Below are 25457 nucleotides of genomic sequence, written 5' to 3'. Positions count from 1 at the left end.
TTTAACACTTTGCACAGCTGCCTGTGAGAGAAAGTTATAACACACAACGGAATCATGCACTTTTATTGTATGATACCAATATGCAAATGGTTTTTAAGAGTCTCTCCCGACTTTGCTTTACATTAGTATGATATTGTAAATACAATGATTCTAATCATTCAGCAATCAGTCTGAGACATGTGAAATTGACAAATATTTTGTCTTCTGATCCATGTATTAGTTCAGTGGTGTTCTGGCTTAAGTGAAACGCTGAGGCAGGACTTTCTTTTATGATGAATTTGCAACGAATTCTAACAATCTTTTTTAAGCCAACAACTTCTGTGTCGTGCAGCCATGTTATCCAAATAAGTGAGGTGGAATAGACGGCATGTATATGATAGTGCTTGTGAGTGCATCGAAACTGAGATTTTCATAGAAGTTTGTGTAGTTTGCTGTGGAGTCAGTTACTTCCACCACCTGGCCCTCCATGGATTTTGACTTTTAGAAGCAGGAAGTGTCTCTTTCAAGCATGCACGTGCCTCCCAATTTAAAGGGAACTCAAACCCATTATGATAAATTAGCAGCTATGAATATCTTCTTTTGGCTGCTCCAAACCTTTCAAGTTTGTATATCAAAGCTTCAGAAGCAAGTCAATGAATGAGGCCTCGTTCTCATGAACGTCTTTCACATGCACAGTGCGCTTTGATGACTGCACAGAGAGGAGGCTCCGCCCATTCAGCGTCGACGAGAGCCGCTTCCGAATTGCTCCAGATGGGACCGTTTCACTGAAGAGGCAGGTGCAGCTCCACGGCGGGGTGAAAATCTTCACAGTGCACACCTGGGACTCTGCCGGCAGGAAGTACTCGGCTGAGGTGGCGATTAGGAACGAAAGAGAGCCCCCGAGCCCAGAGGTAAATCAAAACAGCAATGCAAAGTATAAGGCCCGATGATTCTGCAAGGTAATATTCATGTTTCACTAATGGTTTCATGTACTTAGAGTACACAATGCTTCTGTGAATTCTAACATTTGCATAATATGCATCAGTTTTTTTTTTAATGTTGATTCACCTTTATACCAATTTTACTTTTTTGTATCCCTGGGTTTTCCAAAATCAGCTCTCATGATACCCCATTAAACATTGTCATTTTCAGTCATCGCCAATAATGCACATGACAGGTTTCTGCAATGTGCAGTAATATACCATAGCAGTTTACTTGCTGTCCAGAGTTGCACAATATTCACCAGCAGTGAAAACAAGAGCTTGCGCACAACACACCAAAACACAAGCTCATCTCTTCCTTTGGATGTGTTTTCTGTATTATCCCCAGTATTCTGGAGTAACCGATGGGCTAGATAAAACTGCTTTTACACAACTACTATTTAAAAAAAAGTAAATGAGATCATATTTGGTTTGGTGCTTGGTCCCAGTTTTGAAGTGATAAATCTCTTGGCGCTAGCGGTATTAGCATGTGCAATGCATTACAGTATTGGCCCACATTTATCTGAATGTGCAATGTGAGATGGCACACCCTGACCCTGACCCGTGAGACACAAACATCTCCAACATTTCCTCGGTTGGAACAGGCTGCTCCTTTTAGGACACAGCCATCTTGCATCTTGTGATGGATCCTATTCGAGTAGCAGAATGCCATGCCAATGTTCTCCTCACATTGTACACTGTAGTAGAAGCGATGCTGTCCAACGCAGAAGATGGGCAGATACCTGCAAATTCTGTTCACATAGGGGAGTGCTATGTTTTACTGCCACTGTTGTTTCAACGTGCATTTCAAAGGAAGCCCTGTCAATCTGACTGACAGCACTGGCCAAGCCAGTACCAGCAACAGTGCTGTGCTGGCCAGCACAGTCCCAACTGAGTGAATGACACCAAAAGTGCAGTGATCCTCTGTAGACTGCTGCCTCACGTGCATGAGAATCAAGTGTAAGAAGGTAATCCCCTAAACAAATACTTTTAGGTCTGGGTGCAGGAGAAACAAACACTACTAAGAAGAAGAGATAAGAACCCTCTAGACCTCTATTACTTCAATTCTGCTGATACATGCTGTTGGTACTGTCCCGTTTATGATGGAATATTGACATGTGAGTAGCTTTTCATAAGATCAATTTTATTATATCTTCTTTTTTTTCTTATTTATTTTATTTTGAAAGTTTTATAGAGCGCGAACAAGACCCTTGCGGATATCAGAGCTCTTTACAGTAAATAAAGTTCTTTATACATCAATAAAAGGCAAGTTGAAGCACGTATACACAACATTTTGTGACGGCAAAGTCGTAAGGTACAGCACAAAACTATCTTGTTGCGTCAGGCACGAGAAAGATAGAATGTCTAGATTGCCTAGATGGTCCCTTGTCATAGTAGGGGTAGTAGCGAGGATACATTTGGTCTCAGAATTTCCTTGGACCTTATTCAGGTGAATTTGGCCATGAGAATCGATTTTACTTCCTTTTTGAAAGAAGCAGTAGAGGGGTTAAGTCTGGTTTCTGGGGGTAAAGCATTCCAAATTCTGGGTGCCATCCCTGAGAAGGTTCGGTTATAAGTTTTCTTCTTGTCGAATCTTTGTGGTTTCAGTAATAGGTTTTTCGCACTTCTTGAGGATCTGATCCCACCGGAGATCGTCAGTTTCTGTGCTAGATAGCAGGGTGTATTGTGATGCATGGCTTTATGCGACATACACGCTATTTTGAATTCTGTATTCCAGAGGTAGCCAATTCAAGAATTTTAGGTCTGGGAGATGTGGGAATTTCTTTTAGAACCAGTGATGAGTCTTGCTGCAGCATTCATAGAAGCTCTTAGCGGTGCAGTTGTGGCTTTGGGTAGGCCACAAAGAGAGACACTTCCGTACTCCACTTTAGGGATAACTAACGCTTGTACTGCTTGCTTGAAGTCATTGATTGGCAGGAAGGGTTTCAGCTTCCTCAGTGTGCTTATCTGGAAATGAGCTCCCTTTGTAGAATTGCTGATGTGCTTATGCATATTGAGGTTACTGTCAAGAGTTATTCCCAGTTATTTTGCTGAGTCGACGATGGTTGGTTGAACGTTGAGTGCCGTAAGGTGTGTTATCCAGTCTTGCATTATGGGGACTTGGGCGGGTGGAGCTATTAGAAGGAATCGGTTTTTAGGGCATTTAATTTGAGATGATTTTCTGCCAGCCATATCTGGGTACTCCTAAGCATTGTGTTAAGCAGTTTGATGTCTTCCAAGGTGTGGATCTTAAGATATAGTTGTGTGTCATCAGCATACTTGTGGTATTGCACGTTAGACGCTTGTAGAATTTTGGTGAGAGGTTCCATGAAGAGATTAAACAGTGTTGGTGATAGAGCGGACCCTTGCAGTACTCCTAAAGTTACTGGGACGGGTTTGGACATGGAGTTGTTGACCTTGAATTGTTGTGTTCGATTTTGGAAAAATGAGGCAAACCAGTTTAGCAACAATTCAGATAGACCCATTCTATTTTTGAGAAGATCAATCAAGTTCTCATGTTTGACCGTATCAAAGGCTGAGTAGAGGTCTAGCAGGATGAGTAGGCAGGATCAATTTTGGTTAAGGATTTGTAGCCCGTCGTCAATTATATGTGTCAAGGCTGATTCAGTGCTATGACCTGCTCAGAAGTCCGATTGGTGTTTGTTAAGGTCAAAGTGGTCAATATTCCTTGTCAGCTGGAGGTGTACACATTTGGCCAAGGTAGGGATATTGGAAATAGGGCGATAGTTGTTTAGGTCTGTAGGGTCGGCCGTGGGTTTCTTTAGAATGGGTGAGACCTGTCCAGCTTTGAGGGTGTCCGGGATGCAACCTTGTTGTAGTGAGCTGTTTATGATCTTAGTCCAGAGAGGCAGAAGCTGTGGAGTTAGGTCTTTAACAGCGCTAGCGGGAAGAGGATCAGTGAAGTGATTGGCAAGGTTCAGAGAACTGAGTATTTTGCATATGGCTTCTTCAGAGTATGTGGAAAAGGATGACCAATCTGCATTGTTTTTTAGGTTAAGCTTTGATGGGCTATGGTAAGGTGCAATTGTCATTGCTGGGGAGGTTTTCCTGTGCGGTCCCGAGTGTAAGATTAGATCATTGAGGAGGTAATTCTTGATACTGTCTGTCCTCAGAGTGAAGAAGGCAGAGAATTCTTCACAGTTGGGTTGCAGGCACGCTATGTGTTGTGGACTTTGAGGTGCATCCTTAGATTGGGTTTTGATTAGTTCAAAGAGTTTTTTTGGACGATTTCTTGCTTGGTCTAGTTGGTGGCTGAAGAAGTCTGCTTTAGTGCGCTTGATCTTTCTGAAGTATGCATTTCTCTTTTTCCTTAGAATCTTAAGGTGATTGGCAGATGGAGCTGATCTCCAGGTGCGTTCAGAAGTTCTGAGAGAACGTCTATCTTTATTGAGTATTCCATTGTACCAAGGCTTAGAGTCTTTTATGGAGGCTCTCTTTAGTTGCAGGGGGGCTACCTCATTTATTATCGTGGTCATGGAATTGAGGTAGTGATCGGTAAGATCATGGACTTTGGAAGATCCTGCAGGGGGCAGAAGTAGGTTGTAACTGGACGATGGTACAATGTTAGGGTTGATTTTTTCATGTCTCTGTTCCATACTTTAAGTCTTGTGGACTAAACCATATTCAATTTCACTATTTCATTGATAAAGAAGGTAATGATATGATGGTCTGACCAGTCACAGGGTTGGATCGACTCTAGCTGAATGCGATCACTTTTGGAGATTGTTATATCCATGATTGAACCTTTATCATGTTTAGGGTTGTTGCAGATTTGGGTGAGGTCTAGGTCGTCTAGGAAATTTTTGAGACTATTGACCACTGCATCATTGTGGTAATCCCAATGGAGATTGAAGTCACCCAGGAATATTTGGGTATTTTGGCACCCAGTGTTCGTTGATACCATTTCCATGAAGTGTTTGATGAAGGCGAGGTTGTCGTCTGGTGGATGATATATTGTGTGTAACAAGCATTATGGTTTGTCATTACTGGTGATGTCGAGGCATATGTATAAACAACAAAAGAGAAAGCACAGGGTATAAGCCAATAATGACTGCACCTATCAGTAATATGGTTTATGTAATCAAAAATCTGGGTGCTAAGGACCTGAAGCTCAATACCCCTAAGCTTCCAAGGGAAATTCCCACAATTTACAATAAAGCACAATGATCCAGCACTCCACAATAAAAAGTCATCAATGAACAAGTATAGCAGAAATTAGAATCCATTCAGATCTTTTTTTTATAAATGTTCTATATTCATATTCTTCACACGACCGTAGCCAACGCGTTTCGTACAATAGCGTTGGCTATGGTCGTGTAAAGAATATGAATAAAGAACATTTATAAAAAAAAGACCTGCTGAATGGATTCTAATTTCTGCTATACTTGTTCATTGATGACTTTTTATTGTGGAGTGCTGGTTCATTGTGCTTTAATGTCGAGACATATGTATTCGCAAGAAGGGAGTACAGGTGATATGGATCTGTTAACTGAGATATTGCTACGGTGTATACAGGCGATGCCTCCCCCTGTCTTAACAGTTCTGTCCAGTCTGATGATGTCGTAGTTAAGGGGTACTAGTATGTCAATGATTGGTGAGGAGGATTCCTTTAGCCAGATTTGGGTTAGCAGTATCAGGTCCGGTTCTTGTGTGAGAATGAGGTCAGCTATGTCTGCTGCCTGTCTAGAGGCAGATCTACAATTTAAGAGTATGCATTTGAGACGGGGTGAAAAGAGGGATGACATAGGTTCCTGAATGAGGTGGACTCATCTTAGGTTGTTGTCAATGACGCCTCTAATGTTGTGTTTAGTGGTCCTGTGTGGGTTGTGGGGGATAGTTGGGTAGCCATTGAAGAGGGAGTAAAAGCGTTCATGAAGGCGGGTTCATATGAGTGAAGTAGAGAGAGTAGTTCACTCTCTGAAAGAGGATTGGTGCTTCGGATTGGGCGGGTTGAGTTATTACGGGAGGGAGCTGATTTACAGCTGGGTGGAATGAGTTTTGAACCCTGCTAGCTTTGGGGTGTCTTGTAGCTCTAGTGCCCCATGGTTGTTTCGATATCAGCTCATTAAATGCTTGGAGTTCTTCTTTGATTTGCTGTAATGAGATCATGATCTCATCAAGTCTGGGGTCTGGTGTGGTTATGAGTAGAGTTGTAGGCTGTGATATGGATGAAGATGGGTGCATTGTGGTCTGGTCGCATTTGTGGTCTGGTGCAGGTATGAATAGAGTGAGAGGGGGTAATGCGGGTGTAGATGGATGAGTTGTGTATGTGGATGGTTGAGTTGTGGATGTGGATAGTTGAGCTGTGGAAGTGGATAGCTGGGATGTGGGTACTTGAGTCCAATGAGTGATCAGCGGCCTGTCTTCAATGTGGTAATGCAATGTCCTATTATGTTCTAACAACTGAATTGGAGGTGGTGGGCTGAGATGGGAGATGTATGTGCTAAGAGTATCAAAGTGTAGCGGAGATGGGGTGGTGGGAGTGTTGATTATGGAGGGGATGATGTTGACAGAGGGGACAGCTGTGCTCGTAAATAGGGGGGTACATTATCTGTTGGGGTTGCGTAAGCTGCCTCAGTTGTGCTGGGTAGGAGTATTATATGTGGGTCAAGCGTCGCAGTCTTGGCCTGTGTCTCCAGTGTGCATAATGGACGGTGTGATAGAGGAGTATGGTTGGGGGGAGTGCTTGATTGAATGGCGTGATGTGTGTTGGAGTGAGGGGTAGTCTGGGTGGAAGTGGCGTATGATTCGGTTGGAAGTAATAGTTGAGATAGTAGTGGGGCGTGACTGTCAGAGGGGATAGATGATGGGGTATGTTGTGTACTGGTGGTGGGGATAGCCTGGGTGGCAATTTGGGGTTTCAACACTTGTTCTTTAATAATGGGGAAGATGTTATCCAGGAGATTTAAACTACGACTAGTGGATTGCATGAAGATGGTTCCGTTATTATATATGGTGATAGTTGCTGTCGCGTGGAAGAGCTGGGAAGGGGCGATGTAAATACCTAGGCCATTTGCGGTTTTCCTAGTGGAGGAAATCGTAAATAAGGTTAGGAATGCTTTCCTTCATTGCGCTCTTCGTTTCGTATAGAAGATGATATCAGTGGTTGTGTGCCCGCTGTGTACTGAGAAGTAGGGATCAGCGATGGGTGTTTCAGGGTGAAGTTTTATGAAATTATGCTTAAAACGTTTGGCTGATTTTCTTGAGAGGCTAGGGGGGTAAATGGTGGTGTAGGTATGTGTGCCTGTGAGCTTCATGATATGGCACAGTTTATGCAACGATATGGGGCGCAAACTGAATATAGGGCTCGTGTGGGGGTCCGTGCTGTGCGTTGTGATGGGTTTGGGGAGGCGGGTGGCTACAGGAGGGAAGTAACAGTTATGTTGGTGGCTCGATTTAGGTCTGGGTGGGGAGAGAGGGTTGGTTCTAGAACCCTAGTGACTGCACCAAGGGTGTCCCGTGCAGAGCCAGAGGCTGTGCGGATGGAGGTGGGTGGCGAAAGGCTCCACTGTCTCGACGACAAACATCCTCCCTCGCTGATGGCGGCCAGTCACTCGTACACTCCCAAGGCTGTGTATGGATAAGTGACGTTGTGGGACTCCAATCCTCGTAATATTCGCTCCATAAGATGAGTGAGTAAAACCTGTTACACTTGTGTGTTCTGTTCTGTTCGGCGACTGCCACTGACCGGGATATTCCGATTTAGGGATCCCAAGTGCTTGGAGCTCTTTCAGAGAGTTCCTACCAGTCGGCCATTAAAAATGAGCTGACCAAAAATGATAGACCAACTACGTTCATACCCAATCCTCTCATTCTATCTTTTATTCACACTGCATGTAAGAAAGTGGCTCTGTATATACTGCACCACAGTAAGGTACAGTGTGCACAGAGACCACAGTCCCCAGAGGTTTGGCAGAGGTTAAAGTTAGATATAACCGTACTCTCTAAAGTGGTAGCTTGGTTGAGCAGTAAAGCAGTATCAGAGGACAGTGTAAAGCATTTGATGTACACACTCAGTCAGCAAATGGTCTCAAACACTCAAGAACTGAACTCTAGGCCAATTGTTTTATATATATAAAAATATACAGTTGTTTTATTTTAGAACCACAAGTAGGTATCAAAATACTTTCTCAGAATGAAATGCTGTAGTTGTATACTTTCAATAAGCAATAGACTTTTAAACGCAATAGTTACAGTTGTTGCATTAGGCAACACAAGTTAAACACAATTATAACATTGAGCTAAAGGCAATATCAATTACTTTGCATAGGTTTTTTTTACTCAGTCCTGGATCCTGGATTCAGGCCTGGTGCATCTCCTGTAAACAGTTGAAAGAAATCGTTTTTGTTACACAGGCGATTTTTAAGGAATATTTGTATGTCTAAAGAAATCGACACAGAGAAGAATTTCTGGCAAAAACCAGGCAATGTAATCCAATGGAGGAAAGTTTGGTTATTGGTAAATCACAGTTATAATTACTTTTCAGGGTCAGTGCTGGGCACCAAGATCCATCACTGGGATCTCTCCTGCTAACAGGTGAGTAATTTTGTTTTCGTTGATCGGCTGATTTTTAGTAAATATTTTTTTTGTAAAATTTTTATTTTGCAATACACAGAGAAAAAACAGTAAACAAAGGTACCGCATCGGGTGCGTAGATGATCCCACACAGTGGGAAGCAATAAAGCAAGACGAGGCAATAATGCAATGCAAGAGAAGCAAGTAGAGTCCAAGCTCCAGCAGCTGCAGGAGGGACGTAGTCTCTTAAGTAACCCCAATGCGGGGAATACTTCTGGTCCAGCCGGTAGAAATTCCAAAGTCCCAAAGCCATGTAACTAAGCCTCGTCCCAGCGGCACAAATGTCCCAACAGCGGAACCTAAACTCAACTTCCCTCCCACCTCCCCCCCCCTTCCCACCCGTGACGGTGCCTCATTCACCCCTCACTCATGCAACACTCATACTTAGAACTGAAACAAATGTAGGGTCCTCAACGATGCCGGGCACACTGCCGAGGGTAAACCAGCAGAAAGGAAGGACACCAGGGGACCCCATATGTGCTTAAAGTTTTTGTAGTTGCCTAGGAAGATGTCCGCCATTCTCTCAAGACTCAGGAGCCTCCATAGCCTAGCGTGCCAAAGTGAGATCGCCGGCGCCTCCTTGCGTTTCCAGGCCGCCGCCAGTGTGAGCTTGGCAGCGCCAAGGCAAAGCCATAGAATCTTCTTGTCCGCGCGAGTCTGATGCTCGAGGCCAGGATCCCTCAGGCCCAGGAGTACGAAAGCCAAAGAATTATCGATGGGATACTGCAAAATATCTTTGATATGGGATAAAATCTCGTCCCAAAAAGGTTTGATGATCGGGCAATCCCACCAAATATGGCGGAAGTCCCCCAGTAGCCCACACCCCCTCCAACATCTATCCGAAACGGCCGGGTAGATACGCCGAAGTCGGGCGGGGACCATATACCATTGCGTGAGCGTCTTCAAATGAGCCTCCCGCAGGAGAATTGAGTGGTTAAATTGCGTCATGTCCTTCCACAACGCCGTCCATTCTCCGTCGGTAATGTCCCTCCCCACCATCTCCTCCCATTGTTCCATGTAGCGCGGTCTAGGGGAAAGGGCTGATCGAAGCAACAAACGGTATAGAAAGGAGATAGCCCCCTTCATGGTAGATGTTTTCAGCAGAAAGGCCTCAAATTCAGAAGGAGGCCTCGTGGCAGCCTCCCGAACTCCCGGCGATGTGGCCCAGTGGAGCAGCTGTAAATGCCTATATTTTTCGGTTGGCAGCACTTGGTAGTCTCGCATGCAATTCTCAAATGTCAGGGGTTCAGAGCCGTGGAACAGATGGAGCAGTGCTCGGCACCCCCCCTCCCTCCATGCGTCAAAGGGGCCCTCGGCTAGTGCCGGCGGGAACGCCGGGTTAAGGTGTAACGGAGTGAATGGAGACGGAAAGGTCGTCCATCGCTCGTCCCCCGCCAGGGAATCCCATACTTTCAGTGTGGTCCCTGTGGGCGTACTAATGTACGCGTTCACCGGGCGATCGCGCCTGGGTTTCCAGGCCAGATCCCAAATGGACCGGCCAGTCACGCTCCGGTCCATATGCAACCAATGTTTGTCGGAAAATTGCTGTGACCATTCTACCATGACTCTCAATTGGGCAGCTTTATAGTAGAGATGTAGATCGGGGAGGCCGACCCCCCCGTCATCTCGCAGCCGTCGCAAGAGTGTAAACGACAGCCGAGCCCGACCTCCCTGCCAGATAAATTTCAAGATCAATGTCCGGAGCTGTCTAAAAAATGAAGTGCTCAATGGAATCGGTAGGCCCTGAAAAAGATACAAGTATTTGGGGAGAAGGACCATTTTAATGGCATGTACCCTACCGAGCCACGACAGGAATTTGGGCTTCCACTTCTCCAATTCAGCCCGCGTCTTGGCCAGCAGGGGTGGGAAGTTGGCTGCAAATAAGCCCCCCACCGTAGGAGTGAGGTGGATTCCTAAGTAAAGTATCGAGCCCGAGGCCCAGGCCAGTGGCGTCGACGTTGTAACCTGGGCAACGTCGGCTTGTGATAAGGTTAAATTCAGGACGTAAGATTTGCCGTAGTTCACCTTAAAGCCGGCCACTCCCTCGAAGGCCAGCAATATATCCCGTACGCATGGGAGAGAATTAGCGGGGTCAGCCACCGATAGTAGAACATCATCTGCAAAGAGAGAGATCTTGTGCTGCTCCCCAGTGAATGGAATGCCCTTCACCCCCTCATGCTCCCGAACCGCCATCGCCAAGGGTTCAATGCTGAGCGCAAACAATAAGGGAGAGAGGGGGCACCCCTGTCTGGTACCTCGTGAGTGCTGGAAGAATGCCGACAGGTGTCCGTTCACCGCCACCCTCGATCGGGGGCTACAGAAATTAGCCCTCACCATAGTGAGGAATCTGTCGGAGAACCCAAACGCCTGCATCGTGTGAAAGAGAAAGCTCCAGTCGACACGATCGAAGGCCTTCTCCGCATCCAGGCCCACCAATACCGCAGGAATGCGGAACCTGTTCGCCTTCTCGATGAGATGAATCACCCTGCGCGTATTGTCGTGCGTCTGGCGGCCTTTGATAAATCCGGACTGATCCGGATGAACAATCGCCGGTAACAAGTCCTGAAGACGACCTGCTAGGATCGCTGAATACAACTTCGCGTCGATATTAAGTAAGGCTATGGGGCGAAAGGATGAACAGAGCTCAGGATCCTTCCCTGGTTTCGGCAGGACCGTTATCACCGCCTCCGCCAAAGTCGCGGCACTCACTCCGGACGCAGCCATGTCGTTGAAGAGGGCCACTAAAAAATCACACACCTCAGTCGCGAAGGTTTTATAGAAGACAGCAGTGTACCCATCCGGGCCGGGGGCTTTATGCAATTTCAGCTTTTGGATGGCTGAGAGGACTTCCTCCCTCGTGATCGGAGCCTCTAACAAATCATTCCACTCCCTGGAGACTTGCGGAAGCGGTAAGCGCTGCAAGAACTCCCGCTGTGCTGTCGCATCCAGCTCCTCGCCCTTATACAGTTCGGCATAAAAGCGGCCAAATATGTCCGCCTTCGCCCCGTCACTATGACAAAGAGCACCTGTGGAGTCTCTGATCCCCCCTACGTATTCCCGTTCCCTCTTGTCCCGCAATTGCCGGGCTAAGTGTCTGCCAACCTTGTTGCCACTAGAGTACGAATGCCGCCCTAGGCGCAAGAGAGTAAGTTCGGCCCTATTCGCATAATGAGCCTTGAGTTTGCCCCTAACCGCCGTAAGTGGACGTAGGGTCACCCTCGAGGGATTGAGCTTATGAGCCCTCTCGAGTTCAAGCACCTCGGCTTCCAGTGCGTCCCGTTCCTTTCTACGCAGGGTATTAAGTTGTGAATTGAGGCCCAAGCACGTTCCCCTGATCGTCGCCTTAAAGGCGTCCCACGTAGTCGTCAGAGAGGTATCCGACGGTGGATTGCAGTCGAAAAATTCGCGGATGGCCAGGCGCAAGGCCTGGTTAGAAACCTCGTCCCTAACCACCGACGCCGGGAAGTACCACTTCCGGTTCGCGGTGTCGGGTGGCGACCAACGAAGAGTGAGCACCAAGAGACCGTGGTCCGACACCGAGATCGGGAGAATGGCGGCATCCAGTATGTTCCCCCGTAGAGACTGGCTAAGAAAAATGTAATCCAAGCGGGAGTAAGAGTGGTGTACGTGTGAAAAGAATGTGTAGTCTTTCATGGAAGGGTGGAAAAAGCGCCATCCGTCTGCTAGACCCAACTCCCCCACCCCCTGCTGCGTGGCCTCCGAAAAGACCCCCGTGTCCGCCCTACGACCCCCTGAGCTATCGAGGTCCCTGTCCCACACCAGATTAAAGTCTCCCAGCACGAATAAGTGTCCCCCCGCAAAGTCCCCAACCTTCACCAGCAATTCTTGCAAATACTTGTTCTGACCCGCATTGGGCATATACACCACCACAAACGTACACAGCCTGCCCTGAATGTGCCCCTTAACCATCAGCCAACGGCCCTCCTTGTCGTGTCGGACCTCTACCGGTTGAAACTGCAACGAAGCTCTGAACAGAAGCGCCACCCCCCGGTGCTTCGTAGCTGCGGAGGACCTGTACACAATGGGGTATGCCCTATGGCGGAGCCTCAACTCATCCTTCCGAGCCAAGTGGGTTTCTTGCAGTCCAACCACATCAAGTTGATGATCCATCACATACTTCAGTACTCTCTGCCGTTTCTGTGGCGAATTCAAGCCCTTAACATTCCACGTCCCTATACTAAGCGGCATGACGGAAATACACCCCAGAAGTCGCTCTCAGTGTGCCAAGTGCCATCCATCCCTCGTTCAGCCCTGCCCTCAGGCAACAGACACCTAGCAGTTTCCCGATCATTCGCAGCACAATAGTTCCAACAGTAGAGTACGCACTTAGCCGCAGACACACCACAAACATCCCCTTCAGCCCCCCGTCACGGGTCCCCCCCCATCGACCCCAACAACCCCCAGCCCAACCCCACCCCAACAGACAAGTAAACCAAGCATAGCGCAAGTCACGGAGCCTCCCCGCCCCCGAACCCCCATCCTCCCCAACACCAAACCTTACCCATAAGGAAGGGAACAACAAACAACAGGATTGGAAATCATAAAGGAGAAACAGAATACTCATCAAGTCCAGTAGTCCAAGGTTCCGGAGAGGTCTTCCCAACTGGAAGCGGAGCAGGGGTGCCAAAGGATCAACCCCTTCGGCCATGGTCCGGGGTGTCTCCCCAAAAAGTACATCCATACCCCAGACCGAACTCCGAAGTCCCTCCGGCGCCGAACCTGGTCAAGGCAAAACCGTGGTGGATCATGCCGCTCCAGAGCCGAGTTGCGGATCCGCCAGCGTGGCTGAGGCCACCGAAGCCACTGCGTCGACCCTTTCCTGCTGACTAGAAGCGCTGTCCGGCCGCCGCCGGTCTGGGGAGGCTCCCACCCTATGCCAGGAGGACGAGCGATGACGTCTCCGAGCCGGCGAAGCAGTCGCTCCCTGTGAAGGAGGGTCATCCTGGAGACCCAAAAGGTCCTTTGCTACCTGCAGAGTGTTAATCTGTACCAGCCGATTCTGCCATCGGAAGATGATCCTGAAAGGGTGGCCCCACGAATAGGAGATGTTGCGTTCTCTCAAGAAGGAAGTCACCGGGCGGAACTCCCTCCTCTTCCGCAGGGTGGAGGCTGCCAAGTCCTGGTACAGCTGAGGGGCATGGCCCCTGAATTGCAAAGACGAGATGACCCTGGCCTTGCGGAGAATACGTTCTTTGAGTTGGAAGTCATGAACACAGACGAGGATGTCAGGAGGGGGACCCCCACCGCGCCTAGGCAGACCAACTCTGTGTACTCTGTCCATCTCGATCTCCGTCACGTCCTCCTCATCCAAAATCTGTAAAAACAAGTCCCGGACGTAGCCACGCAGGTCTCCCGCCTCGCCATCCCATGGCACCGCCCGGATGCGGATGTTGTTCCTCCTGGAACGATTTTCCAAGTCCTCCGTATGCAACTGCAGGTCCAGATTCTGTTCAGTGAGGCGGATGATATCTTGTTGCAGCAGGTGCACATCGTTAGCCATGCTCAGATCATGGTCTTCCAGGGTCGCCACTCTCTCGCCAATGCCGTCCACGTCCCTGCGCACTTCCCTCAGGTCAGAAGCCAATTGAGCCCGGAGCTCAGAAATATCCTCCTTGATGGATGTAAACAGTTCGGTCATGAAGGCCTTAGTAGCTGGCGCCTCGTCGTCCGATACCTTCTGCGAGCTACTGGCCCCCGGGGATGCCGGCTGCTGAGAGGACTTGGAGGCACCCTCCTTACCCTGACGACCCCCCTTTCGCGACACGTTGGCCATCTCGGCTGGTGGCACGCAGACCGGGAGGACAGACCACCCCAATCCGACAGGTAGCAGACGCTATGGGAGCCTGCGGGGCCCGCGAGCCGCAACGCTTCCCCCCAGACAGCTCAAACGATGCCCCCTCACTGTCCAGGGCTCAACGGAAGGCAGATCCAAGGCAGGCGGCCCACACGTGGGGGGGTTAGGGGTCCCCACAACTAACTGCGCGTGATTAGGAGGTAGGGCTAGGTAGGGCAATGCAGGCACACTCCACTCCGCTAACTGCGCGTGATTAGGAGGTAGGGCTAGGTAGGGCAATGCAGGCACACTCCACTCCGCAATCAGCGCCGTCCACGTCGTGGCCACCAGGAAGGGAACTATAATGGGACCGCGTCAGGCTCTGATGTACCCAGACGTTCCCAAGTGCAAGAGTGCAGCAGTCCGGCCCCAGCAATCCGTCCCCCTGGCGGGGTCCGCGGTCCAGACGGCCCTCCACCACCTACACTGGCCGTGGATCTCGATGCAGGTCGCCGTGGCACCACGCGGCAAATTCAAACGGCCAGCCAGCCCACGCCTATCCGCCAAGAGTAGCGCCGCAGCTGTTGTATGTAGCGCCAGGTCCCGTCGTCCCAGGCAGTATGGCCGCTCCCGCCCTTCCTGGGGAGGCACTCACCCCGCCGACACCGCTGCTGGGCCCCGTCCTCGTCCCTGCACCGCTCGTTCCACCAGCAGTACTGGGCCCCGTGTAGCTCCACTCCTCTCCGCCGGCCCCGCACTGCGCCACCCGCCGGTGGCCTGCCGTGTCCGGATGCTCCGCGGCGCTCTCACCGCTCCTCCTCCGTCCTGCCACCGGAGTCACCGCTACTTCCCGGCTGTCCTCGCCGCCCTCTGCGACAAGGCTCCAAAGCCCAGGCACGTTTCCCTGCCGGCAGGAGCTCCGCTCCCACCGCCGGCAGGCGCTGGATGTGTTCCGGCGGCGCCTCGCCAAGCACCGCGAGTGCCGCAGTCACCAAGCCGGCTCCCCGATCACGGGAGGCCGGTGCTTCTTAGGCCCCAAAGGCTAGGGATCCCGGTAGGCGTTCCCAGCGTCACACCGCTCCTCTAGCGGCACCGCTGCACTCCGCTGTGCTGGGGGCACTTCCGCCACCCTTCAGGACCCGGGCAGCTACACCAGGATCGTGCTGTAAGTAGCTTTGTTCGGCTCGGCGCCGGAGAGACCCGAGAAAGCGTCTTACTCGGACGCCATCCTGGCCACGCCCCCCCCCATCCTGGCCACGCCCCCCCAGTAAATATTTTAAAGTTTCAAAACTCGACACTTAGAAGAATTTCCAAGTGAAAACCAGTCAACGTTACCCTATGGAGAAAATGTAGGTTATCGGCTTTCAGGTAAGTACTCGACTGGCAGAGTTAAGGTTCTGGGCGTAGACTCCGGGGTCTCCCAGGGTCAGGTAGGTACAGTTGTTACACCCTCCAAGGCACCGGGGCAGCCGGGTGCAGAGGGAGTAGGCCCATTGTTAGCCTATGGCGGGCAGGGGGCCTTAGGTTGGTGGCTGCTAGCAGGCAGGCCACACGGCTGTGGGAGCTGGTCTCCTGGTCACTTACACAGGGCAAGTGGGGAAGTAGGATAGGATAGTTGCTGCATTTCCAGGGGCACTTGGGCGGCTGGGTGCAGGGTGCTATTGAGCTGTCGGGTGCTCAATGGATTTCAATGGGAAAGCTGCAAGACGAACAAAGGCTGCAAACACGGGGACGGAGATTCTTCAGGTGCGACCACCACTTCGAGGGGTAAGTTGGGAAGCTGTAGGTTAGGTAGGCATCCAGGAGCTGGACACAGGGGGCCGCAGGACACCGGGTGCAGGGGTGTCTTTTGGCGTCAGGAAATCGTACCCTCTGCTGGTCGCGGTTGGGGGGCTCCCAGGTATTGAGGCTGCAGGCGTTGTCAGGAGCGTCGAGGGGGGTCCTTGGGTGCTGGATTCTGGGTCACAGACGATGGGGGGACATCCTTGTGGTCTTGGTTCATTCAGGCACAGACAGGGCTGTGCTGGATTCGCGGTTCCTGGTTGGCACCTCGGGTTGTTGCTGTTTGAGCAGAACCACTGCTCTTGGAAGTCCCAGTCTTTAGATGAGCAAGGCGGTCAGGTCCTCCAGGGTTTTCGAGGTTGCTGACCACTGGAGACGCCAGGGTTTAGCAGGAGCAGGTTCAAGGGTCGACAGGCCTGTAGGGTTGGGGCCAAGTCAGTTGGTGTCGTCCTCTGGTTAGCAGCTGCACGACAGGTCTTCTTGTTTCGGAATCGGGATCTGAGGAAGGAAGGTTTAGGGTGCCCCGAAATACTAAATTTAGGGGCGTTACTTTGTCCGCCTGCCATCGTAATCGGCCCTCAAGTCTCAGGATTGTAGGGTCCATACAGGCGTGGGCTCACCAGGACGAGGCAATCACAAACTATAAGCCAGCACTGGCAATGCCAATAGGTCAGGCCTATGAATGCACTTTCAAGCCAGACCTAAAAATCCATGTGGGTTAATGGCTACCCTCCTCCCATCTGTGCTGCTGCCAGATAAAAACACCATAAATTATTTAGCTATCTTGGGGGCCGATTATGATGGCGGGCGTACAGCTGCAAAAGGGACCGCCAGCCATAGTTGCGGCGGTCCCGCCATACGAATTATGATGCGCCTTCCAGTGTGGTGGGCGCATCCAGTATATTTTACATTGCGGCGGGCGGTGCTGCAAGCAACACCCACCGCAATGTAAAAAATACATGTCGTACTTTTACATTCGCAGTGTGACAGGCACCGCTCGTGCCTACCACATTGTACATGCAAACTCAGGGGCTGGTACCCCACATGTGCACCCCCCACCCCCCTAACACCCTGGGGCCCAGCAACAGGCCCCCAACAGCAGGAACCGCCAGCCTTTCCATGGCGGCAATGCTGCCATGGAAAGGCTGATCACAGCCTGCATCGTAATATGGATGGCGGTGTCTTCCAGACACCGCCACCATATTAAACCCGTTTTCCGCCGGTCGACGAGTCGACCGGCGAAAAAGCGGCGGACGGTCGTTCCGTCTTCCACGGACCACCCAGCCATCATAATATGGCGGGGGTTCTTTGCAGTCAGGATGGCGGGCGATCCGCCCACCATCGTAATCGGCCCAAAGACTTTAATAGCATTTCAATGTCATGTGTTTGCCCCTGAAAGTTCAACTTCAGACAGCGGTATAAATAAACAAATTGATCACAGTTGTGTGGTGGGCTAACACTTTTTTGTGGAAGCACATACGTTCTGACCAATCAAAACATGCACTTCTGGTTCTCAGCATGTAGGTGAAGCCAAAGCCCCTCTCTCGTAATTCTTACATGATTGTCTGGCAACAGCTGCGCTATCAAGCCAAACCTTAATACCAGTCTATGACAACGTGATTCAAAAATTAACAAGCATTGGAAATGCAATAGGTCTCGGATTTATTTGAGTTAGAGCTAATGGCATTGTAAATGGGAATGTCTTTTAGCCAATTGTTATGGAGTGTATGCATGTGGTGTGTAGTGAAATTATGTGGGTTGGATTGGAATTGTAGCAATGGTGGCATGCTGCGCTTTAGAAGAATATGTTTAAAAGTAAAGTGCACCATACTGCGATTGCCACAATAGTTAATTGTGGATGCGTTAACAATTGATGTGTGCACTGATGGCTGGTGGTGTGTGTGCCTGTAGAAATTTTGCACTGATGGCTGGTGGTGTGTGTGCCTGGTGGAAGCGTGCACTGCCGGCTGGAGGTGTGTGTGCCTGGTGGAAGCGTGCACAGACGGCTGGTGGTGTGTGTGCCTGGTGAAAGCGTGCACTGACAGCTGGTGGTGTGTGCGCTTGGTGAAAGCGTGCACTGACGGCTGGTGTTGTGTGTGCCTGGTGAAAGTGTGCACTGATGGCTGGTGGTGTGTGTGTGTGTTTGGTGAAAGCGTGCACTGACGGCTGGTGGTGTGTGCCTGGTGGAAGCCTGCACTGACGGCTGGTGGTGTTTGTGCCCGGTGAAAGCGTGCACTGATGGCTGGTGGTGTTTGTGTCCGGTGAAAGCGTGCACTGACGGCTGGTGGTGTGTGTGTGTGGTTGTGTGTGGTTGCGTGTGTGGTGGTGAGTGAGTGGTGGTGAGAGTGTGGTGTGAGAGTGTGTGTGTGGTGGTGTGTGTGTGTTTGTGTGTGGTCTTATGTGTGTGGTCTTATGTGTGTTGTCTTATGTGTGTGTGTGTGGTGGACTTAGTTTGAGTTTTCGTACCCTGTCACTCACACACTGCCCCTACTCGCTCACACACTGCTCATCCTACACACTCACACACTGCTCACCCTGCACACTCACACACTGCTCACCCTGCACACTCACACACTGTTCACCCTGCACACTCACACACTGCTCACCCTACACACACACACACTGCTCACCCTACACACTCTCACACTGCTCACCCTACACACTCACACAATGCTCACCCTACACACTCACACACTGCTCACCCTACACACTCACACAATGTTCACCCTGCACACTCACACACTGCTCACCCTACACACTCACACAATGTTCACCCTGGACGCTCACACACTGTTAACCCTGCATACTCACACACTGCTCACCCTCCACACTCACACACTGCTCACCCTGCACACTCACACACTGCTCACCCTACACACTCACACACTGCTCACCCTATGTAATGTGAAAAGACCTAGCTCTGCCCTTTGGCCTGTGTTGTAATCGTACAGTAGGTTGTAAGTAGTTGCGCTTGATTGGTTTGGGCGTCCCCTCCTTGCTGCTCCCCTCACAGAGGGCCGACTGCCTCCATTAAGCTCCCAAGACACATGTTCAGCTGTTATTTGTTTTACCACCTGTGTGTTAGTGCACCGTGTAAGCACACAAGCATACCCTGCTCTCTCTGAAAGTCACACTGCTGAGTCTCTCTCACTCAGCAGTCACTCTCACTCTCACTCTGCGGTCACTCTCACTCTGCAGTCACTCTCACTCATGCTATCACTCTCACTCTGCTGTCACTCATGCTGTCACTCTCACTCTGCTGTCACTCATTCTGTCACTCTCACTCTGCTGTCACTCATGCTGTCACTCGCACTCTACTGTCACTCATGCTGTCACTCTCACTCTGCTGTCACTCATGCTGTCACTCTCACTCTGCTGTCACTCACGCTGTCACTCTCACTCTGCAGTCATTCTCACTCTGCAGTCATTCTCACTCGGCAGTCACTCTCACTCTGCTGTCACTCTCACTCTGCAGTTGTAGTGTAGTTCCTATATTCCCAATAGGCTCTGCGCATTGGAATAATAAATCCTGTAGTTTAGACGTAGGACTAAGGTCGACTAGGTCTCTACCGAATCTATTAGACTTAATTGTGAGTGCCAGCTAGCTCAGAGGTCACTAGAAACTTTCTCGAATTCACAAGAAGGGATTAGTTTCTGACAACCGCATAAACATGACAACTTTGTTTCCCAAAATAAGAAATCAATCTCTAGAGTCGTGGAAACAATAGACAGCTATTTCACTCAGTCAATCGTGCATGCTTCGTTTCACCAGAGGTGCTGAGAAAATAGAGAGACAGGCGTTTTCAATAAAAACCATTTATTGAACAGTCTTCTTTTTCAAGCATTAGAAATGTACTGCTACAATCGTAATACTGGTTATAAAGTACAGGGCATATAATACGAAAAGTATTATAAAGTAGTACTGTAAAAGCATGATATGGTTTCTAAGCCATAAGTTGCCTAAAACATAAAATACATACAGTGATAAAATAATGACTAAAAGTACTCAACTGGTGCTTCTAAAATACGCCTACCCCGGAGTACCTAACCTAAGTCTAGTACAAGGGAAGAAGTAAGTGAGGAGTAGCTTAAGTTTAGTATTTCTCTGCCAAGAATCTGTCCGAGAATTCTCTAAGGGTCTAATCAGCTCCGTACCTTGGTTTAGAATGAAGGAGGTCTTGAATCTCTCTCTCAGGACTCGATTTCCCAGCAACCCGCAAGGGTAGCCCGGAAACACTGGAGCTGGATTTCTCGGCAGGAGAAAAGACAGCGTCTCTCAGTGCGTCAGCTGGAGGGTCGGCTTCCTTCGGCACTTGCTGCTGCAGGGCGTCGGTCAAGTAGTTAGTCGATCTGCTCCAAACCACCGTGTGTTTGTCTGGGCAAATCTAGGCATATTTATACTTTAAAGGTGCCGAGTTTGACGTGTGATTGGACTTAATAACGTCATAAAAGACTCAGTTCTTCGAAAACTCCATGATTTCCTAGATAAATTAGTATTCAGGCAAGGGGAAGTCCCTAGCTGCTGAAGGCGGGTTTTTCTAAGAAATCGTTGTTGATTCTTGGAATTTAGTGGAAGTAGCCATGCCGTATTTGGGCTGCATAGGCTCAGTCTAAATATGGTAATGATTTCTATGCCTATATAAGGACCGGATAATCTATACCTATATAAGGGCATGAATCGCGAAAATTTACACTAGGGTCCTAGATTCATTTACAACACCAACTCCACGATTTTAAGTTCAATTAAAGTAAACGTATAAGCACTGAACATATCTAAAGCTAGTGTTTACAATCCCACCCAAAATACAATATACAACTTGCATTTGAAAAGGCTTGTTTGAATGTAACGAGCATAGACTACTATGAACAAACAGTTCTCTATAGACATGAAGCATAGTGTGGGAGCATACATTCTATCATTTATAAATTACAAAATTATATTCATGAAATGTCTCTGAAGTTTACAGATTTTTTTTTTTTCGAGAACATCTCCTAGCATAATATTTAAACCGCTTTTGTTCTTTAGGACAAGGCCAAATATTGTCATTCAGGAAGTTTCAAAAGAAATCTTGTTCTCTAAGAATAGTTCTACTTCAAGCAGATTACTCTGTGCCAAAAGGTCTATTTTGGAAAAAGTTCAATTGGTAGATTGGTTGTTTTTGAAAAATGAAGGCCGAATTTCAGAGTTCAGGGAACGCTGTGTGCATGAATCAAAAGTTATTCTCAGTGTCAGGAAAAAACATCAGATCGTCTAGGCTGGCAAAGAAACCGTCTACCGTAGTAGGTGAAAGTGGAACCACTTCAGTTTGCAGGTCAAATGTGCATAGATGAGGATCATCGCCGTCAGCGTTTGAAGCCTTAGCAATGTCCGAAGTAGATGGTACCTGTGTGCCTGTGATGTCACATACCTCACCCTCAGTTAGACTTGCCGGTGAGATCTCAATGAATGTGGTCATCAGAATTTGCAGCCGTTGGGGGCAACACTATGCATGAGTCGTTACCGGACCGAGCAAAGCGTCAACATCCGATGGCACGACTGATGGAAGTGTAAGACAATTGTCCAACACGCATTCCTCTCCACAAAGCAGGCATCATAGAACAGGTAGGATGCAATCTTACCAGAGTCGTCTGAACGATAGAAACCAGGTTGTGTTCAGATCTCTTAAACGAGCAAGCCAAGAATCTGTGTAATTCTCTCACGATACCTCATGGCAAGGAGGGCTCCTTCCATTGTAGTCTGGGTATCGCCGGTGACTGGACTTGCCATATCGGAGCAGAAAGGAATAAAAATAGAATTCCTGCTACTAGTCCCAAGATGAGAGGCAGGCCGCCGAACACAGAGTACACGAAATTTGGAAAAATGCAGAGGACTGCTTCCAATGGTGTTAACAGTCCCGAAAAAATTGTCTTAAATACATGTACGATGCCACTGGTATCAGACATATTAAAGATTTGACTTAACATTTCTGCGAAATGTACTGGGCAGTTTGTTGATAGTAATGCATGTATCTCTGCAGAAGTCCTTGCAACTTGCAGGTCATACGTTTCTTTAGACGAGGTCAGTGGCACATTTATTTGTAAAAGAATGACATTCATTCTGCTTAAAGTATCAATTTGTATAGAAGAGATATTCAGTGAAGGCCATAACGCCGTCCCCCTGCCTGTCTTGCTCTTTGGATACAATACTTGCATACAACAAGTGACCTGGATGACACACTAACTAGATACGCTTTTCCTGGCAACATGCCACAACAGCTGTGGTCATTGAGCATAACGTAACTGCCATTGGATACCTGCCTGAAAATTGGTTCTATCACTGTGGAGGGGGCAACGTGCAGGTGGCATGAAAGGTTATTTACAGAACCGTCGCAGGCTCCATGTAAATTAATACCCTGGCACAAAAGTGTACCACTTAGTGAGTTCTTACAATTTTTACCACTAAGGAATACCTCCTTTCCCCATTTGTGTGTGTATGGTAAAGTCCAGGTCGACTTAATGTATTCTTTACCCAACCTTTCATACAGGTCCACTGGTATATGCTGTAGACCATGGGTACTCATAGTACGGCCCGCAGGCCGGTGGCGGCCCGGCAAGCCTTCTTTGGCGGCCCTCGGACCTTGCAAACATCGTACCCATGTATTATTATTATTTTTTTTAAAGAGTGTCTGCTGCAGCACGACTCTGAGAGTCTCTGCTGCTCTGTGGGGGCTGGGAAATTCTCGCATAGCCAGAGTGGAGCTGCAGGGGCCTAAGATGAGGTGAAATACAACAAAGCCTCATTAGCATGCAAATGGCCTTTAACGACCTGTGAAGTGCTTGGGTGCGGCTGTGTGTGTGTGTGTGCACCTGGAAGCTGTCTCAGCCCCGGTTGACACGCAGGAAGGATGAGATGACAGAGGGTGACAAAGGGAGGTAGAGAGAGGGAGTGAGGGAGGGGGAGAGCGAGGGAGAGAGGGAGTGAGGGAGGGGGAGAGCGAGGAAGAGAGGGAGACGGGGAGTGAGAGAGGGAGGGAGACGGGGAGGGAGGGAGACGGGGAGGGGGGAGTGAGAGAGGGGGAGTGAGAGAGGGAGGGAGTGAGAGAGAGACAGACAGAGGGAAGGAGACAGAGATAGACAGACAGAGGGAGGGATGGAGAGAGGGAGAGAGGGAGGGAGGGAGTGAGGGAGGGGGAGAGAGGGAGAGGGAGCGAGAGAAGGAGAGGGAGCGAGAGAAGGAGAGGGAGCGAGTGAGGGAGAGAGGGAGAGGGAATGAGAAAGGGATCGGGAGAGGGAGCGAGAGAGGGAGAGGGAACAAGGGAGTGTGTGAGAGAGAGGGAGTGAGGGAGGGAGAGGGAGGGAGGGAGAGAGGGAGAGAGAGAGAGAGAGAGAGAGAGCGGGAGTGAGTGAGAGAGGGAGAGAGGGAGGGAGAAATTGAATTGAATTGAATTGAAATTGAAAATTCCATTTATATAGCGCATAACCACCCGAAGGCCTCGCAGCGCTAGGGACTGAATTCTGTGTGCGACTGCAGGGAAGGATTAATGCGCTTTTGAGAACAGATGAGTTTTCAATTCTCTCCTAAATGACATCAGGTTGCTGTTTTTCCTGAGGGACAGGGGCAGGGAGTTCCATGCCTTCGCCGCTGAATAGGTGAAAGAGCGGCCGCCCCATCGGGCTCTCTTGATTTTTACTTTGGTTGCCAGGTGCAGTGAGGCTGAACGTAGGGTTCTAAGCGGCACATACGGCGGTATTAGAGGGTACAGTACTGCCGGGCCAGTTTGATGAAGGGATTTGTGCAGGATGGACATGGCCTTGAATAATGTTCTTGATGCCACTGGAAGCCAGTGAAGCTCCTTTAGGGCGGTTCTCGCCGACTGCCAGCAAGGGATATTAAACAGTAGGCGGGCGGCGCAGTTTTGAGTGACCTGAAGTTTTTTTGTCACTGTTGCCGGGGCCCCAAGATATAAAACATTTCCGTAGTCCAGGCGGGAGAGAATCAGGGCCTGGACCATGACCCTCCTCGCCTGGAATGGGAGCAGAGGGAGCACTTTCCGGAGCATTTTCATTAGCCCCACGCATACAGAGGCAGTGATAGTAGCTTGGGACGAGAAGTCTAGCGCTCTGTCCAACCAGACTCCCAGACTCTTTATCTGCTCTTTAGGTGGGGGGGGAGTGCCGAGACACAGAGGCCAGTCATCCAGGAAGGAGGTAGGGGAGGAATTACCAAGCACCATGATCTCGGTCTTCTCCCCCATTGAGCTTGAGGTGGGAGAGTTGCATCCACCCAGCTACAGCCTCTAGACATGGACCCAAAGTGTTCGACGAACCCCCCTCGTGGTCCAAAGAGACCACAAGTTGAGTGTCGTCTGCGTAGGTGACAATCCGCACACCAAAGGGGAGAACGATCTTCTCCAGAGGCTGCATATAGACATTAAACAGCGTGGGGCTCAGGGAGGAGCCCTGAGGAACCCCACAGCTGAGAAGATGTTTTGATGATGTCACCTCGCCTTCAAATACCTGGAAGAAGCGTTCCTCCAAGAAGGAGGTCAGCCACAACAGGGCCGCGCCCGACACTCCCAAGCCACTCAAGCGATGTAATAATGTGGCATGGTTCACAGTGTCGAACGCGGCACTGAGGTCCAAGAGTATGATAGCTGTTTTACCACCTTGGTCCATTATAGCTCTGGCTGCCTCCGTGACCGCTAAAAGAGCGGTCTCAGTGCCATGTTGTGGGCGAAACCCTGTTTGGGAGACCTGGAGCAATTTATTGGACTCCAAATATTCCCCTAATGCTTTGTTGATATGCCTCTCCAGCAACTTACTCATCCATGGAAGCAGCGAGATAGGGCGAAAATTGGATAGATTGTTAGGATCCAAATTCGGTTTTTTTAACAGGGCCCTTACCATTGCACACTTCCAGGCGGCTGGTACAGAGTTGGAGGTAATGGAGGTGTTAAGAGCCTCCAGCAAACAGGGGCGGATGGTGTCCATTGCTTTTACTAAGGTCTGGGGTGGAGCAGGGTCATTTGGGGATCCTGAGGTAACCTTCTGAGCAAGGGAATCTAAAGTATTAGGGTCCAGGAGTGGAAAGGTAGCCAAGGAGCAGGATGGAGGCAGGTCTGGATCTGAGGTGGGCAGTAGAATAGTGCCCCCATCATTTGCTGCTAATTGGGAATAAATGGCCTGAATCTTCTGTGAGAAGAAAGTGGCAAGATCCTCACAGCGGGCCTGCGCCCCCTCTGATATAGGTCTCTCAGCAGGAAGAGATATCAGAGATTTAGCGATCTTAAAAATTTCCCTAGGGGAATTAGCTACCATATTAATTTTATTTTCATAAAACTTGGCTT

The 25457-nt window shown here is 49.4% G+C and overlaps 2 protein-coding genes across 3 annotated transcripts in view; one reads left to right on the top strand and one right to left on the bottom strand.

The window, feature by feature from the left end:
• LOC144797610 (EP-cadherin-like) overlaps window positions 1-25457 on the top strand; it is a 536417-nt gene that overhangs the window by 29853 nt on the left and 481107 nt on the right. For both annotated transcript variants that reach the window (XR_013603428.1, XM_078668300.1), the window contains exon 3: window positions 676-890. Coding sequence is in view for 1 of the 2 variants with exons in the window: in XM_078668300.1 (XP_078524426.1) it covers window positions 676-890 (215 nt within the window). In the remaining variant the exon portion in view is untranslated. The remainder of the gene's footprint in view (window positions 1-675; window positions 891-25457) is intronic.
• The window catches only part of LOC144797609 (B-cadherin-like), a 696579-nt gene that overhangs the window by 578891 nt on the left and 92231 nt on the right, over window positions 1-25457 (bottom strand). The gene's annotated exons all lie outside the window — the stretch shown is intronic.

Source organism: Lissotriton helveticus, chromosome 12, assembly GCF_964261635.1.
Source record: "Lissotriton helveticus chromosome 12, aLisHel1.1, whole genome shotgun sequence".
In the NCBI taxonomy this organism is placed as follows: Eukaryota; Metazoa; Chordata; class Amphibia; order Caudata; family Salamandridae; genus Lissotriton; species Lissotriton helveticus.
This window is presented reverse-complemented; position numbering and strand designations above follow the sequence as displayed.